At 38.8% G+C, this 17,410-nt stretch overlaps 1 protein-coding gene across 7 annotated transcripts in view; it reads left to right on the top strand.

Annotated features, from left to right (window-relative positions):
* Positions 1-17,410, top strand: part of LOC138187862 (octopamine receptor beta-1R) — a 97,322-nt gene that overhangs the window by 65,793 nt on the left and 14,119 nt on the right. For 3 of the 7 annotated variants that reach the window (XM_069129079.1, XM_069129080.1, XM_069129081.1), the window contains 2 exons: positions 4,622-5,614; positions 10,334-10,634. The exons of 2 other annotated variants lie outside the window; for them this stretch is intronic. In XM_069129079.1, the coding sequence (XP_068985180.1) occupies positions 4,979-5,614; positions 10,334-10,634 (937 nt within the window). In that variant the 5' untranslated portion in view covers positions 4,622-4,978. Of the gene's footprint in view, positions 1-340; positions 493-3,554; positions 5,615-10,333; positions 10,635-17,410 lie in introns of those variants that run through there. 2 more of the 7 variants (XM_069129083.1, XM_069129082.1) reach the window with 2 other exon arrangements.

Below are 17,410 nucleotides of genomic sequence, written 5' to 3' on the forward strand. Positions count from 1 at the left end.
GGAAGGAAATTAGTCTGTTTGTTAATGTATAATAAATGGTACAAACAACACGAAAGCAAGAAAAGTTAACTTTGATTAATTCGACGTAGACTAATCAGATTACAGGCGTAGATCATAGATAGGACGGTCATAGCACGATCATAGCGAGTGTAGCGAAGATTCAAGGTCTAGATCACTTGACAGCATAGCAGATACCACGTGAGAAATGCGCGTTCGAAAATGGAGATGCGAAGCTTCAATGGGCGTAATTAATGGCACACGAAATGCCGTAGTTCCGGTGGAAATGTGAATAGGCATACGGGCGACGTGGGTATCGGGGTGGGGGCGGGACTGGCTCGATTTCCTGCGTAATATGCATGTTCGATGGAGGTTTATCGACGACCGAGGACCGATGGCCATTTTCTATCATCTTTTCCCTGGAAATTGACGATTCTTTCAAAGTATCAGCGAAAATTTGGTGTAATGGGAGTGGTTACCTTGAGTAACGAGAAGGTATTCCAACGGTCTATATTATATATATAAATTATATGGTTTGCGATTCGTTGAAAGTGGCTCGCCAAAGCTTATATTATTATAGCTCGCCGAAACTTTTCGACACTTTGTTAGCATTGCAACGAGTTAAAAAATTACAAGCTACTTATTTTTCCTATTATACTCAATTTTTCCGTTGTTTTGGCAACGGTTATACGCCTTGATAAAATTTACCTCTTTACCTTCTACAGTTAAAGACGGTTATACGACGAACGATTTTCTTGCGTGACGTCGGTAATAGGGAAGATTTGAGCACTCGCTCGTTCTTAACTGCGTTACACCAGCAAGCTTACTAGGCTTTGTCTTCGCACTGTACTTGTTGACATTCCTGTAACCGCGATGAATTCGAAGGAAGCAGATTATGACGTTCGTCGCGTGTGGCCGTCGTGAGAAATTTGATCATCCCGAATGAAACTTTTAAGATGAGACGATAAAAAACGATAAAAGACGATGAAATCTATAGCGTAGCGAATTTTTTGTTAGTAAATTTATTGACAGGTATATCAGATCACGAGAGGACGAATACGAAAGATTCGTTTGTGATCCTTTTGTTAGTACATGTCCGATTAAATTAAAAGGATTTTATTAATAATCAGCATCGACTAACCGATTTAACTATTGCCAGGAGGAGTAACATCAGTGGCTTTCGATCCAGGATTGTCCGACTTTTTCATTAGAACCCGGCCTTACATTTCTTATTACTCCTTTCTTATCGATACGGCTGGCTGGTTGCATCTGCCTCCAGCTGACAACTTCTAGATGTCCGATTTTGCGTTTGACACCTGGCAACCTGGGATTATGAAGTTCGCTCGGAGAATACGGTTCTAGGTCGGGGCGAAGGATTTTGCAAGCCGGATTCTGCCTTTTCCCTGTTATGGCACGTGGTTTCAGGCAATGCTGTTTCGGATGAACTACGTCAGATCCGCCGGATGACGAGAAGCCGGATTGTTTGCGGATAGAATGTTCGCGTGGTTAGACTTACGGTAAACGGAGCGAGCGATAAGTTGCGAAACTCGGCGAGTTCATTTGGGACAGAAACAGAAGTTAGATCGTTTGGGGCATAGATCGCAGTGGAGAAATTTCAACTGCTACTGTATTCCAATTATTACTCGTTGTTATTACTCGTTGTTATTCTTTCGTATATTTTCCATGAAAATGTTAGCTAAATTCTTCTTCTACTACTTGAATGCTATAAAAAGCGATTCTATCGTAGCAACTGACTACAGGTTGCTGGTATCGCTGGTAAAATTGAAAAGAGTAAGTTGATTTTGAAAAGGGTAAGCCCATCGTAATCAACGTTCGTTAATTATCCATTAATTCGTTATTAAAATATTTCTGTCGTCTCTCAATTTCTTCAATAACATATAGATGCAACACCTGACGTTGTTAAGCTAAGAACGATAGTACGAAAAGTACTCTGTTACCCGAAATTTCCATCTCGGAAAACCGTCAAACTAATCGTTATCGCGTTATTGCCTTTCTCACACACATACACATATACACATATACACATATACATATATACACATATACACATATACACATATACACATGAAGTATCAAATATTCATGGAAGAGACCGAAGAGAACGCTGCTTCCTCCGCGCAATTCCACTTCAGACGAGTATAATATATATTATTGGAGGCCAGGTCGTTGGCCGTTTGCGTTTTGCTTCGAATACCCGGAGAGAAAGACGTTTTTCGGCCAAGCTAAATATGCGTACAACTTGTCTCGCCCGGTGCTCCAATCACCGTTGTTTGCTTTAACGTTAAAAGCGTACCCTGTCACTCCGAACAGGAGGAACGTTTATGCGAAAAGTTTGCACGTGCGTATCCGCCTATCGTACATCCGGCCATCTTTCTTCTCTTTTCTTCGCGTGCAATTATCTTCCAACATAGGTTCGCAGACGTTCATATTGCCGAAAGCACGGAATTCACGTTCCTAGAAGGTTTGGTTGTAGAAATTAAGACAAGTGTTTCCCTTCGTCGCGAACGGATAGTTGTAATAACGTCGCGCACGAATATCGAGCAAAGTATCTGACAAAACGAATGCATGTCGTAGATTAGTTGATCCACGAGTACAAAAATTGGCATTGTCCTTGTCTTTTCTTTCCATTAATTACGAACTGTTTGAATATTGAAAGACAATGCCATCTGGAGTTTTGTTCAAAACGCTTCTATTGCTGTTATTATTTAAAAATTATTTAAAATTGTGTTATTTTTTTTAAATATTAATATACAACATTGAGATCGATCCGATTGTAATTGTGATTTGTATGTATATCATTAATACGCGCGGCAAATGTTCAGAATATTTCACGTAACTAATATCTCATGGAGCGGTCATAACTTTGAAACGATTAAACATAGAAGAATCTTTTTTTTCTTCAACGGAGCGATATTTATATATATTTCCACATACGCAACTACTATATTTAATACGAAATTCGTACTACTTTTGAATACTAAACATAAAATATCTACTTACATTAATTTTTAGATTAATTTTTCAAACTAAAGAATCTGTAGTCTAATAGACTGCTTCGAGAGAGAGAGAGAGAGAGAGAGAGAGAGAGAGAGAGAGAGAGAGAGAGAGAGAAAGAGAAAAAAGACTTGGACTGCTCCATTTAAAACAGAAAGGTGGTTTACGGTTTATCGTATCTTTTTTTATTTTGTGTCGTTTCAAAGGGATAATCCGTTCCAATTAGTTAAGATATTCGTTATGCTAAGTAGATAGTCGTAGAAAGAGCGCAAACGAATTTAAAAGATCGTTTAAGAGATCATTTTGCATAAAAGAACATCGTATAAACAGAGTGATTCTATTCCTATTCGGTATTCGTGTAGTTATAGTAGTTTCAAGTTTTATCGGGGTAGTATCGAGGTCTTCAGATACGTATACTTTTCTTTCTTTTTAATCAATCATACATTAATCATTAAAACGAAATATCTATTATACGAGTTGGATATTTGAAATTAAAGTAGAAAGGAACGATAGATGTCATATTAATTTCTGTAAAATCCCATCCTACTAATCTCGTAACTTTATCACGTGATAGTAACATTTGTTAAGTGTTATTACGTCTGTCGGAAAATTCTTGCCATTTCTCATGTTCATAGACTTTATACGTACGCGTGTATACATTACCATGTGTTTCCTTCGTTAACTTGAGATTTAATAACCGCTATTATATACGACCATGCCTCATGGTCCCGGCAATTTAAACATAGTCGTAAGACTATGCGAGCATTTAAGAATAGAATCTATGTTCGCATGACGCTTTTTACTCGCAATTACCTTGCAAACGATCTCTTAACTTTTCCATTCGTTCAGAGACGCTCGTTACGCACGATCGGCCAAATATATTCGGAATCATATATTTCGTGGAATCTAAGAGTCTAATGGTCCGCGTCCGTGTGATCAAATAACGGAGGATCTAAAGAGAATGATTCAGAAAATAGAGATTCATCGTCTTTCCGGTATCAGACAGAAAACATTTTGTAATCGATAAATGTTAATAATTGTTCTAGATTTTAAACTTGTTGTTGATGTTTGTTCCACAACGATTGATTCGCGGCTTCTTTCGGACTTCGACGGTGTTTTTAACAGTATTTAACAGTACGGTTTCAGATTTGCTCTGAAAAAGTGAACTGGAATGTTTGCAACGTACTATTACAGACACGATTGTAACTCGAAGAACCATAAATACACGTATATCGTTAATAATTGTGTCACACGTAATGCTATTTAAAACGCGTGTGAAATTTTTAGTGCGATATTTGACAGGTTATCCTAGTTACTTTCACGTTACCCTCTCAAAGAGCTAAAAGAGCCAGCTTAGAATTCTGCCACCTCGCAGAGAAAAAAACATCTTTGTTCGATGACGCAATGGCGAGCGAAACTGATTTTCGAAACTCCGTGGATATAAAAAAGAGTTATAATCGATATCGATAACAGTGATTTTGATTTCAAGAGAATGATTCCAAATTTTTGATTTTGTCTCGTATAGAATAAGTAAAGCTTGAACAAAACAGTCCATACCCGCGGTTGTTCTTTGATCCGTCATTGAGACTAATAAAAATCTCTTATTTAGTTTACTCAAAGAGATACCGCGGTGTTCTAAAACAACATCCGAAAGACCAGAGAACAGAGGAGACCAGACAGAGGCATCAGCTGGAACAAACTCTATCCACGAACTTGCCCAGCGAATCAGATCAGCGAACCTAAAATCTCCGTAAGCATCCGTGAAAGCCTCTGACGGATAGCCTGACTTCGGCTTTTCACTCGAGAGCACGATGCACGTCGATACTCGGGTCCGTCGATACCTCTTCCGCCAGCTATCTTCCACCTTGGAAAGCTCGAAGGCCGTGCTCGTGTTCGAACACTTGAAACAGACTGTACCTGAACGGTTTCCAGGCGTGTAGCATGCTCATAGGCAGCGAGCGCTGGAATGGAAGTCGGTGAGCCAGCGGACGAGGACGTGGACCGATCGATAGGCAGGCTCAGCACGACTTGCGGCATCGGCCGCCTTTCAGAATCGCTCAACTCGAGCGTTCGCGACACGTTCCAAGCGACCACTGCTTCTGCAGACATTTACCAGCTGTCAAACGTCATCTGGACGGCGATCAAGGGCGTAGCGATCGTCAGCATTATCGTCACCGCTCTGGTAGGGAACGCGCTGGTGATCGCCAGCGTTAGAAGGCATCGGAAGCTCCGAGTGCCAACCAATCGATACGTGGTCAGCCTAGCAGCGGCCGACTTCCTCGTCGCGGTCTGCGCCATGTCTTTCAACGCATCTGTCGAGCTGACTGGTCGATGGATGTTCGGAAGGATTATGTGCGATGTGTGGAGCTCGTTGGACGTTTATTTCTCCACTGCCTCTATCCTTCATCTATGTTGCATCAGCGTGGATAGATATTATGCTATAGTCAGGCCGCTCGAGTATCCTGCCATCATGAGGAGGCTCACAGTGACTTGTATGCTGGGCAGTGCCTGGCTGCTGCCTGCTTTGATCAGTTTCATCCCTATATTTATGGGATGGTACACTACCGAAGAACATTTGGAAGAGTTGAGGAAGAATCCTCAGGTAGAGATATTGGATAGTTTTTTCGGCATCTTTATTTCGGCTTTTGAAAAACGTAATCCTTTTGTCCGGTAGCGAAGGTTGGATAAAGACAAATTTTCCGTAATTATCTGCAAAGCTGTCGCCATCTTGAACTTTGATGACTTTTTTAATACGCGCTGTTGGGGGCACGACTGTGAACAACTTTCTTCCAATCTTTATGCAATCGCTGCTATTAAATACCGCTAACGCACAATTTTCGCAAAATTACAATTACATAGTATTACTATAATGCTGTACACGGTATGCTCGCGTAACAGGTCGGTACGATAGTGCGATCCGATAGCCTAATAATTTTCATCCTGCGTCCATGTTAAATAGCGCGTATATCGAGTTTACGTGTATGTTCGAAGTACTACGTTTAGGTATTATCGAACTTTTGAAATCGTACGCTTTAAAATTCGTTCGTCGCTTGATTCGAAATATCACAGTTTCGGTCAATAAGATCCTATCGTACTACTATAATAACTAATTATACGACAGTCAACAACGGTGGAATACGGTATCGGTACTCATCCACGAACATACTACCGATTTCTCACCATCACCTGTACTAGTAACTCTGTAACAACTGTACTATAGATCAGAGATTGGTTGTTACCTTTCCTTTCCTTTCCTTTCCTTTCCTTTCCTTTCCTTTCCTTTCCTTTCCTTTCCTTTCCTTTCTTTATTTTTTCGAGGAATGGAAACGCATTTATACCCACCAAGATGATATTGAGCAGCCTGAGTTCATAATGTATGCATAACATTCACTAAACACATTATTTCTTTGCTTTATCGTTACTTTGGAAGAAAAGAGGAGGATGGCTTACGACAGCCTGCAACAGTTTACACAGCCCTAAATGCATTCTGTATACATAACGATCTCTGTATAACGGACAACTGAAAAGATGATTAGGCGAAGGAATGGGGGACCGACTGCTTATTTCTGATAGACCTAACACAATCATAAGTGACGGACAGATAGCAGTACCGTGCATTTACTAGAAGAAGGTAAGACAAGGTAAACGAATGTGGGCCTGATTGGTTATTTCTGAGAAATTCAATAAAATCACGCGGATAAGCACGCATATTGGCCGAAAGTGTTACATATACGCATAAGATCGTATAGCAACGATAGTTGACGGTAAGCGAAGACGTCATCTCGTTAATTATCCTTCCAGTTCAGCTCCGCACGATAGAAGCGATTGTCTGTTTTGAAGCGACTTTCATTCTTATCTTCCCATCGTATAAAAATAAACGCTGTAGAACGACCACAGTATTATGAGAATTTAAAGGAGCTGAACCACGATTCCTCGAATATTGAGTGATTCTTTGGGAATATGTATTGTTTTCCTACAATCAGAGTTGGGGAACTCGATTGCCACTCTAAAAGAATGAAATTCCATTACCTGGTGGTGAAGGTCGGAAAAAAAAAAAACGATTTTTCTTCTCAGAAATGGGATTGTTTCTTACGAATTTGTTTGTATGTATCTGTAGAATTGGTTAGACGGGGGAGGAAATTGATTATAATACCGAAGATTAATGACGATGAAACACGCCAAGAAAGAGTCGTTCGTCGAAGCTTGTTAATTTTTACGGTGGATTCTTTGTTAGTTCGATGCTGCACGATCGCGGTTCTCTGGTTCGTCTTATCTTCCGTTGTTTCTCCTTCAAGTAAGTTGCACCACTTACGTTCCGAAATATTTTTCTGCTCATTTGTATTCTACGATTTCCTTCCTCGATTTATTCTTTCCGTTCCCAATGTTTAATCTTAACTTTTAACGTTCGTCGACGTGGTAAGTTGTCTCACCAGATTTCTATATTCTTGTCTTTGCCCGTCGTAATACCTCGTCTCCAACTTGTACATTAAATATCTTCTCGCGTCCATAAATTCTCTTGTTCTCCCCATTTTTATCCCTCTTAACTTTACTCAGAACCTCTCAGCTCTCCGTTCTTAAATCAATTCCGTCCAACGTCTATTTTCGATTTCATCGTTCTCGGTACTGTCAACTTCCTGTTCCTTTACTTTCAATTTCATTACTTCAATAATGAATTTTCCTACGTCTAACCGCGCCTCTGTCTTATCTTTAATTACTTCCTTACCATTAATTCCTTTCTTTCCATTTCCAATTTCCTCTTTCTCATTTTCAATCTTCTTATTCCCCCTTAATCTTATTTATACCGTGGTTTCTCCCAACGTTACAAGTATCTCTTTTTTCCCAACGCCGACTTGCTACCTGCTGTCAACTTTCGTTTTATCGTTTTTCGTGTATTAATTTTCGTTTCCTTCTCACGATATCCCATGAAAGGTAGAGAGAAAAGGAAAACGAAAAGAACACAGAATGCAGAATTCTATTTAAACGTTCAATTAGTACCTATATCAAAGATTCAATTCTTTAAACGAATATCTTAGTAGTAACTATACAAAATGTTTTGCATCTTTTAAAGTAGATTTTATACAATTTCGTTAACAGAGAATAGTTATCACAGCTATTTTTGTACAACCATTCCAGTTTCTTTACAGTACATTGTATTAAAATTCCTCTTTTAACACATTTCGCGCCGGTCACATAACAATAGTTCCTTTTCATGTTATCGTTCAACCGCTGCGCTCCTCGCATAAAAGTATATGTACAATCTCTTTTTTCATATTTAATACTTGGAAAGTTACAGCAATTCTTTTACCGGCTACAATTTTTAATTGGAGTGGAAGAATTTTATAGAGAACGACGACGAGAGAAATCTTTTACTAACACGTATTCGCGTTTACTAGCACGAAACGATTAAAGATGTTTAAAAGAAGTCGTACGTTATTTGGTACTTTACCAGCGCGTATTTAAAAGAAAACTAAAACTAAAAAAAAAAAAAGATTAAAAGATCCCTTTACCAATACTTGAAACGAAAAGAAGTATTCTAGTAGACCCAGTAGACCACCATCAGATCTCCAACTATGAAATCATCCAGTTTTTACATTTCAATCATCTTCTTATCCTTAGAATAACGAGCTATACAGGAATACGCCCCGGCTTGTATTCGCTGGATCATCATTTTTCACAATCAATAAAATATCCAAATACATATTTTCTACTATTTTCACGTTCAACGAAATGTATCTGCACCTATTTATTTATTTTTCTTATAGTTTTATTATTAGATGTAAAGATGACAATAGCATTGGATCATGGTCCTTTCTTAACTGTAGTTAACAACAACACGGTAGTAAAAGTAACGTGGGTATTAAAAAAAAAAAAAAAAAAAGAAAAAAAAACAGAAACAAAAAAATAGCATGGTTTATACATCATTTTCCAATAATCGAAGCTGCGGTTAATAAGTTTCTGATTAATCGAGGTTTTACCGCAAAATACCGTCGTAGAAAGGAGCTGAATGGCAGGTCGAAATATATTGCTCCGATAATACAGCAGGTACAATGAACCGTTCGCACAATGGACGTTCCGTTAATCGAAATTCTCCCAGTGGTTTCGACTTTCATATTTCTCTGTCCTTCGAACAGTAGCTCTTCCATAGTCTATGTGCTTACAGCGGTTTCTACATACTTTATCGATTAAAATATCGTTACATCGTTCGGTTTCAGTTTCTTTTCGTACTATTTTTCGTACTGTTCTTCGCACTGTTTTTCGCACTGTTTTTGATGAAATATCGAGTATATCGACTAAAATTGAAAGAAATTCTTGAAAGAATTAATAATACGAATTAACGCATCTCAAGTTCGCTGATCGTTCAAAATAGAGCTAACCTCTAAGCTAATCGTCACTAAAATTTGTTCAAATACTTTTCCAAGCTATTTCTGCTCTTTCGAAGCCAGGACACAGAAAGATATGTACGGACCAACTTGAAACATCGGAACGTTTTAATGAAATTACGTGACCGATTCGTCTCGCTATTAAAAAGAAAAATGTTTGAAGATTAAAGAAAAGAAGTAGAGAAAAGAATTCGATCAGACTCTGCTTCTTTCAAAGAGATGCCAAACTTTCTCGAATACGTTCCAAATAGAAAGAAACTTGTTAGAAAATCCACTACGAGTTACTCAAATAAATTTATTTTAAAAACATCTTTCATTTACGATTATACATTTTCATAATTACTTATTACAAATTAAATTATATAGAATAGGACTGAAGGGTGTTCTAGTTTAGCCACAATCAACATTAACCGCGAATATATCTAAACGTGCGGACAAAATATATTTCCATCCAATTAGTCAAAGATTCGACTTCACCACCAGAAACGAAATAAAAGATTGCATTAAAGAATCTGTCACTTTCAGAGTTCTCGTACAAACTCCAAGCAAAATAGTTTATTTATTTCTTTAAAAAACACGCAGATATACAAATATTCTTTGCCTACTACAATCAGACCTATCCTTGAGTTCCTATGTAACCAACTCGATCCTGCGATCCTGCGATCCTGCGATCCTGCGATCCTTCGATCCTTCGATCCGACGATCCGACGATCTGGCAATCCGGCGATTCGGCGACCCGCGATGAAAATAACAACGACCTATAACAATAACGTCCAACCTTCGATTAAGTGCTTCGTAAAATACAACGCGAATTCTTGAAAAGAAGAAAAAGAAAAGGAAAAAAAAAAAAGAAAAACGTACTAGAAAGTAAACCACGAATTCCTCGCAATTCCCTTTATTAAAAGAAAGATTGACACTTTGTGCGTGTGTCGATGAATCAGGTGTGCAAGTTCGAGGTGAATCGACCGTACGCGGTGATTAGTTCCTCGGTTTCCTTCTGGATCCCCGGTCTCGTGATGATCGTGATGTACTGCAAGATCTACAAGGAGGCTGTTCGTCAAAGGGAGGCGCTCAGTCGTGCCTCGAGCAATACCGTCCTAAACAGCGTTCACTTGCATCGGGCATCCACCTCGAGACATCATTCCAGGGCGTCCCATCAGTTGTTGCTGCATCCGAGCGACGCCAGTGACTTTGGCAGACCTGTGTCTTACAGAACCGCCGCGGAGTTGAACGTGGAGAACGGTGAGTGAACACGCGGCTAGTGAAACATCAAAGGTTTCCCCTCTGCATATAAGTACTGCGTCTTTGAATACGGACGGTATGTTTGACAGGTTTAAGGACAGCCTCGGTTTAAGGACTGCACCGAGCTTACAGTACGGACGAAACATGTTATTAACGTTGCAATCAGCACGAGTGCTGAAAATTTGCTAATTTAGAATATAAGTACGACAGGGCTTGCACGTTACAATACACTATTAATAAGTATTAGGACTTGCACTTTTGTGCATCATACCGTCTGTACCACATACACAGCTGTGCAGCTGTTTTCGCTGCTGTTAAATCTCCTTTCGATTCGCTCAATAATTCGTATCACTCGCATGTTGGATTAAAGACGATAACCTGATCGAGGAATACACAGAGGGTATGATATAGTTAACTATGTATATTTAAAATATTCGTTTTCTTTTACCGTTCGATGTTGTTCGATTGTTGTTAATAATCGAACGTCCGAATAGGTTCCGAATATACTGTATCAGTTTCAAGTTTAAACCTTGGCATTTGCTGTACGACGACGATGGACTAACGGACTGACTAATGTAATGGACCACCGAGTAATGAATTGAAACATTCGTCACCGAGTATACAGGATGAAATAACTTTAATATAAATAACACATGATTCTTCGAATGACACATGATAAATTGATATAAATAATAAATAAATGTACATTTGTACTCCTAGCATATTGCGATGCATTCTAGACATTCTAGATAGATCCCTTCGTAAATGAATAATGAATAATTATTAAATATACCGAGTTTGTTCTAAACTAAACTGAATTGATATTATAATTTTTATAGAAACAGAAACAGAAACACGTACAGAAGAAGAAGTACTAAACATGTACGAGTTCGTTCGTTATTAAGATGACACGATTATCATAGAAACACGATATTACTACAAATAATACATGGATTTAGGTTTTTACACAGGAATAAACAATATACAAATAATAAGAGTTTCTCGTGCATTGTTTCGTACGTTTTCGAAAACTCGATCATTCTTCCCAGAACCTTGCTAATAAAAGCAGCTTATTCTAGCTTTAGCTGCCAAAACAGTGTCACGTCACACTACCAGCGTGAACAATAGCCGATCGTCTATTTCCACCGCCGGTGTCTTTCCTTATTTTTATTCGATAAGCTCTCTTTCTATTCCTACCTCTGGCGAAACCCAATATTCTTGTCGCCTTGCACGCAGGACCCTGAATTCGCGTTATTTATCGAGGATCGTGAATAACGCCATCGTTCTTCACCCCCTATCTTGTCACCATTGCTGATCGTACGAAACAAAATCGTAAATCTGTAGTTTCGACGTTCAACATGTCGTACATTATAACGTGAGGTTGCCATTCCGTCCGTCTCTCAATTGTTTGTTAGCGAAGGTAGAAGGTAGATACGATAGGCATCAAAGAACTTGCTCGCTCGCTCGCTCGAGAGAGAGAGAGAGAGAGAGAGAGAGAGAGAGAGAGAGAGAGTATGTCAGCAGACACGCGTGTAAACCATGGTTTCTCGAGTCTCAGCGCGTTTTACTTTTCAGGGATATCGTCGTCGATGCTACAAACATCTCGAGGAAATAGAATCTAAGAATAGATTTCCTTTTCACTTAGTAATTATCCGTTCTAACGAATACTCTAAACTTTGGACATTTTACATCCTTCTGCATATTATATACCACGTTCTGTGCATTTGTATATCTTTAAATTTCCCATAAATAATACATACGTGTCTACGTAAACATCTACCGATAACCCATGAAATTACAGTGACCGTTGCCAAAGTGTAATCACTGTAGCAACAAAAATCCTTTTGCCGACGATTGAATTCGAGCGTTTCCTTTCGTTTCCCTTCGAATCTGCAATTTCACTCTTCACCGAACGTTCTTCGGAACGAAGATGGCATGTACGCGGACGGGCAAACGTTTTCGGTCGCTTTTAATATCGGATAGAAATCGCAGTCAAAGCGAACGGGAACGAGAATAATCGTGGAACGCGTCGCTGAAAAAGCGTGGGGCCGCAACTTTCGCCGCGATTTACCACTCGTGCAGTAATAATACATTCCAGCGGTACCAATTATGTATTGCTCGATCAGAAATGACGTACGATTGATGTCGAAATTACCCGCGACTGATACCACGTGTTATTTTTACATCCTTCCATATCCTTTTTCTTTCCGCTGCTTCGTCGATGGTTATGCCACTTTGTTTGGAACAAAAATCAGAACGATCGGATCTTGTTCCAGGCATATTGCTACCATTTATACAGAACGGCAGAGGACAGACAATTAAGTAAAACTGAATTAAAAATTAAAAATTAAAACTGATTTCGGATGTACGATCCAGTGCGATTCGCGCATTACGTGCGGCAGCCTGCTGTATCGTCGGCGCATTGTTGTCGTTAATTTAAAATAAATTCGTATTATTACTTGGAAGCTATTATTCGTGTAAAAATTCATCACATACTGCATACGAAAAAGTATTAACCTATTTATGTGAAAAATTAGTCTGGAAGATGTTTGAAATTGTAAAACTCGTCGTACGTCGATGTCAGTTTTCTTTCGAAACTGTAATCGTTACTACGATCACTTTGCGATACATACTGAGATTAAAATATTTTCTAAACTAACGATTTCGAAACCGCTCGCTTTTCACGCGAACCAATTATTAATTATACAGTGGCTATACGATGGTTTATCAATAATACGCATGCTCTGTTCAGAATTCTGTATCTACCTGCATATACGTATATCAGAATATGAGAATTTTCATTCATTTCTTACATATCTTGAGCTGCTTGACACGTTTTATTACTTTATATTAAAATATTAGAATTTTCATTTATTTTCTCCTTTTCTTTTTCTTTTTCTTTTTTTATCGTAAGCCGTTTCCAAATTTCCCGATATATATTTCTCAAAATATGAGAAATTTCATTTTAAGATCCGCTGTTCGCTTTTACTTATCGCTACTATTATTAATTATAAGACGATCAAAATAAGAACGAACGCCTTGTTTATCGACCCTCGAATCGAGTACATTACCGTTTTAAGTCATTTGCACAGACGTGTATGTGATCACGGTTTAATGTGCCGTGTCGCGACGTTTCGTGGACGTAATTCGACGGGCAGACGGGTAAAAACGTTTTCTCGGTACCGACAGCGACCGCATTCAAGGAGAAACTCGAGCCCGATGGGAACCAAGTCGCCTCGCAAGGTGCCAATCATTGTAATGGAAATAAATATCCCCTTCAGCTTGTACGTACAGCAGTTGGATAGTTTTTGGACGAGCTGTTGCAGTTTCCATGACAGTGTCTGGCAGGCGAGAAATTTTGTCTCGGCCGTCGCGTCAATGTATTTACGTCTAAATTTATTTCGCCTAAATTAACGCCGCTGGGGGATTCGCCGCTCGTAATAAACACACCTTTTGTTATCCTTGCCGAAAACGTCGATCCGAGTACAACAAAGGCCTACCAAAAGAAAAAGAAAAAGAATGAAACGAACGGTTATAGTTGCGGTATGTTGATACATTTTCGCTGATTTATCAGCGTTTGCGTTTCTAACGACAGGGAAATGTATCACAATTACGGTATACGATATTAAAGAATACAATGAAAATGTTTCCTGTCATTTCGATATTATCATTTAATCGCTGCTTGTGTGAAACTCACTGCGCTTTTCACCTATTGATATCGAGTCCATTTTCAATTGCAACGATTTTCCAAAATATCAAAAATAATTGTAATTCCTCTAAATGAAATAGTCCGTAAACAGGGTAGAAAAAATTGCGACTAAAGGATCGTTCTTAAATGTCAGAGTAGCCGCTATCATCTACCCATTATCCGATAAATGCGGCTGTTTGTCCCTTGCTCGCCGTCCTATGCTAGATTATGTTACAGTTTCAGTCACCATACGCGACAGCGGCAACCTGTTCCGCCATCGTTACTACGATATTTTACGCGGCCGGGGGTCTCATTATCTCGGCAATATTTAAACCGGTGATGTCGTCCCCGCCGCGCGATAAATCGAAAACACTGCAAGTTATATAAATACAGCGACGTCGACTGGTGACAGCGATGCATGAATCTTCCACGAATGATCGTCACGATGGAGAACAGCCAGACGGAAATGTTGCCAAGACTTTGCGATCTCACAGTTACTATTGCCTTTTACACTTTCGATCTCACGGTTTATAAAGCGGTGGAGCTACTTAACGGTACTTCCAGTGAAATATATTCGCATGATTGTGTAAAAATATTTCTCACTCTCATTTCCAACGTTGAACGTACAGTGACGTCGTTTAGCAGAGGATTTGTATTATTATTATTATTATTATTAAGTATTTAAGGTTCCTCTCTGTATTCTGTCCCTTTCGAGACAAAGCCAAGCCGCGTAGTGTTGCTAGTCTCGAAGGAAAACTGCGTTTAATACGATTATTGCTAATATATTTCTAAGAGGAATTAAAAAAAATCAAAAAGAATTAAATTCATACAAATCTGGGGATTAAATTTACAAAATCCTAAACTTTTTAAACTCCGAACGGATAGCTGGACATTACCGATGTCTATTTACGTAAGACAGGTGGGGCTAATTTTCGCCAACAAATTGCACATACGAGGTTCAACCATAAGTTACCGTGTGGGTATTTTAACGATACCGGAGGTCGCGTTTACTTGGTCGTTCGATCGTGTACGCGTATCGTACACAGCGCATCACAGGACGTTTTATGGACCACGATAAACGTCGTATCACTCAAAACCGAAATTGTTATTTGTTTAGATATTATTGCCTGAGAACATTTATTGTCGCGCTTGCACGTAAACTTGTTGTTCTCTAGTACGCTCTTGCCCGCTGGAATTTATACCGAGTGTATAGTAGACATCAGGGTTATTGACATTACTCGGATTAAGTACTATGTATAATAAATTTAGGCACATTTTTGATCGAAATTGCCGTCGTGCTTGCTGGCAATTGATAATTTACTCATGCGACTATACAGCCTTCGCGTTTCTATGATCTCGATGAATCCTGCCACCGGATCCACGATCCGTATTTCCAGGATAGTAGCAATCGGTATGTTTAAAGTTTGCTTAAGAATATATATACCGCGTTATACGTATACATGCACTGACTACAGAAAGCATCGGCACATTATTTTATTTACTATATCACTTACATACTAATCTAATTACACTCGCATGTATCAAGTCTCGTGTCATTTAGCAGTATTTTCGCTCTATGATTACACAAATTTAATACTATGAAGATGAAACGTAGAACCTGATTAAAAAACGTTTTACTGAAAAAATTGTATTTATCGAATAACCTAACCAACAACTAGCCGATCTACCGTACAATTTTGTACCTTGTAAATTTAATACCTGTTCTTCGCGCAGGTACTTCAATTCCAATCAAAGAGTAACATTCTTTCGAATCTATAAAAGTAACTGTAAAAGTAATTCGATGACTTTTAACGACTGACGATCAATTGCATGGAAAGAAGGATTAAGAACTCAGGTTGAAAAACTCGATACTTTCGCTTGTATAACGATGATCGATAGAATTCAAGTTACGCTGTTATAACTACTGGCACGACTGACCAAAGCATCGATAATGACCTAAATACAGCAGAGGCGCGCTGAATAATTGAGATCCGGGCAAAAGTAAGTTTTACGCCGCTGCGGAATTATGCAGTTGGTACTTGATGCTGCGTGTTCCGTAACGAGAACTTTCTTTTTCTGTTATATCGATCGATACTGCAAACTTTGTTGCGTAAAACGTAATTGTTAATGTAGTTGCTCTCTACCATACATATTTCCCTGTTTCCTGTCGAAAGTTTCAGGAATCGAATATAGGAGAAACATACGTGTACATTTTTCTCTCGTATTTAAACGACACTGATTAATTCACAAGAATAGTTTAACACATTGGCTTTAACGTCATAAGGATTGTAATAGAAGAGAGACGCGATTTATACATGTTTAACTCGTCTGTTGCGAAATTGGACTTGTGCCATTTTCAAGAACAGTAGAAAAACAAGGGGAAAGAGAACAGCAGCTCGACTGTTTGTGGTTGTCAACTGTTAGATATTAATAATGATTATTTTATAGATATAGTTAGATGCTAATATAACACGGGATATACACGTATTCCTTCTATAAAAAAGAAAAAAGAATAGTAACAGGAAAGAACAACATTTTTTCGTCCAAGATTTAGTTCTCCGCGAGAAGAACGAGTTTGAAAATTTGTCCGAAACTATACTTAAACTTGGCTAATTACCATGGCACTGCTAAATAATCGACAGAAAATTATGCCGTAAAAATTATGCGAAAATAAGAAAAGTTGGAAACGAGTATAAAATAACGTAATATAACTTTCTGTATCCATTCGCATCGATGATTAACGTAGCCCGGCACATCGCAGTCCGAAGAACCATTTTTACCGATTCCCTCGCGTAGAACGATATAAGCCGTACTGCACCGACCCATTCCCAGGATCAATTTCGAAGCACACCCGTTTTACTCCTTCCCACGTTGTGGTTCCAGTGTCGCTCACACCGTCGTCGGCGAGAGCTCCGACACCGCAAGAAAAATATTTCCTTTCCCGCCTTCCTTTGTTTTCCCATCACCGATTCATTATCCGATCTCTGCTCTTTTATTCCATCTGCTCTTCTGGTTTAGAAACGAACTTGTCAAGTTGCTGGAATAACGGTAGTGTTTTAATTTTAGGTTTCAAGTTTTAATTCGTGCC

Source organism: Bombus flavifrons, chromosome 15, assembly GCF_040668555.2.
Source record: "Bombus flavifrons isolate JBK064 chromosome 15, iyBomFlav1_principal, whole genome shotgun sequence".
Classification (NCBI taxonomy): Eukaryota; Metazoa; Arthropoda; class Insecta; order Hymenoptera; family Apidae; genus Bombus; species Bombus flavifrons.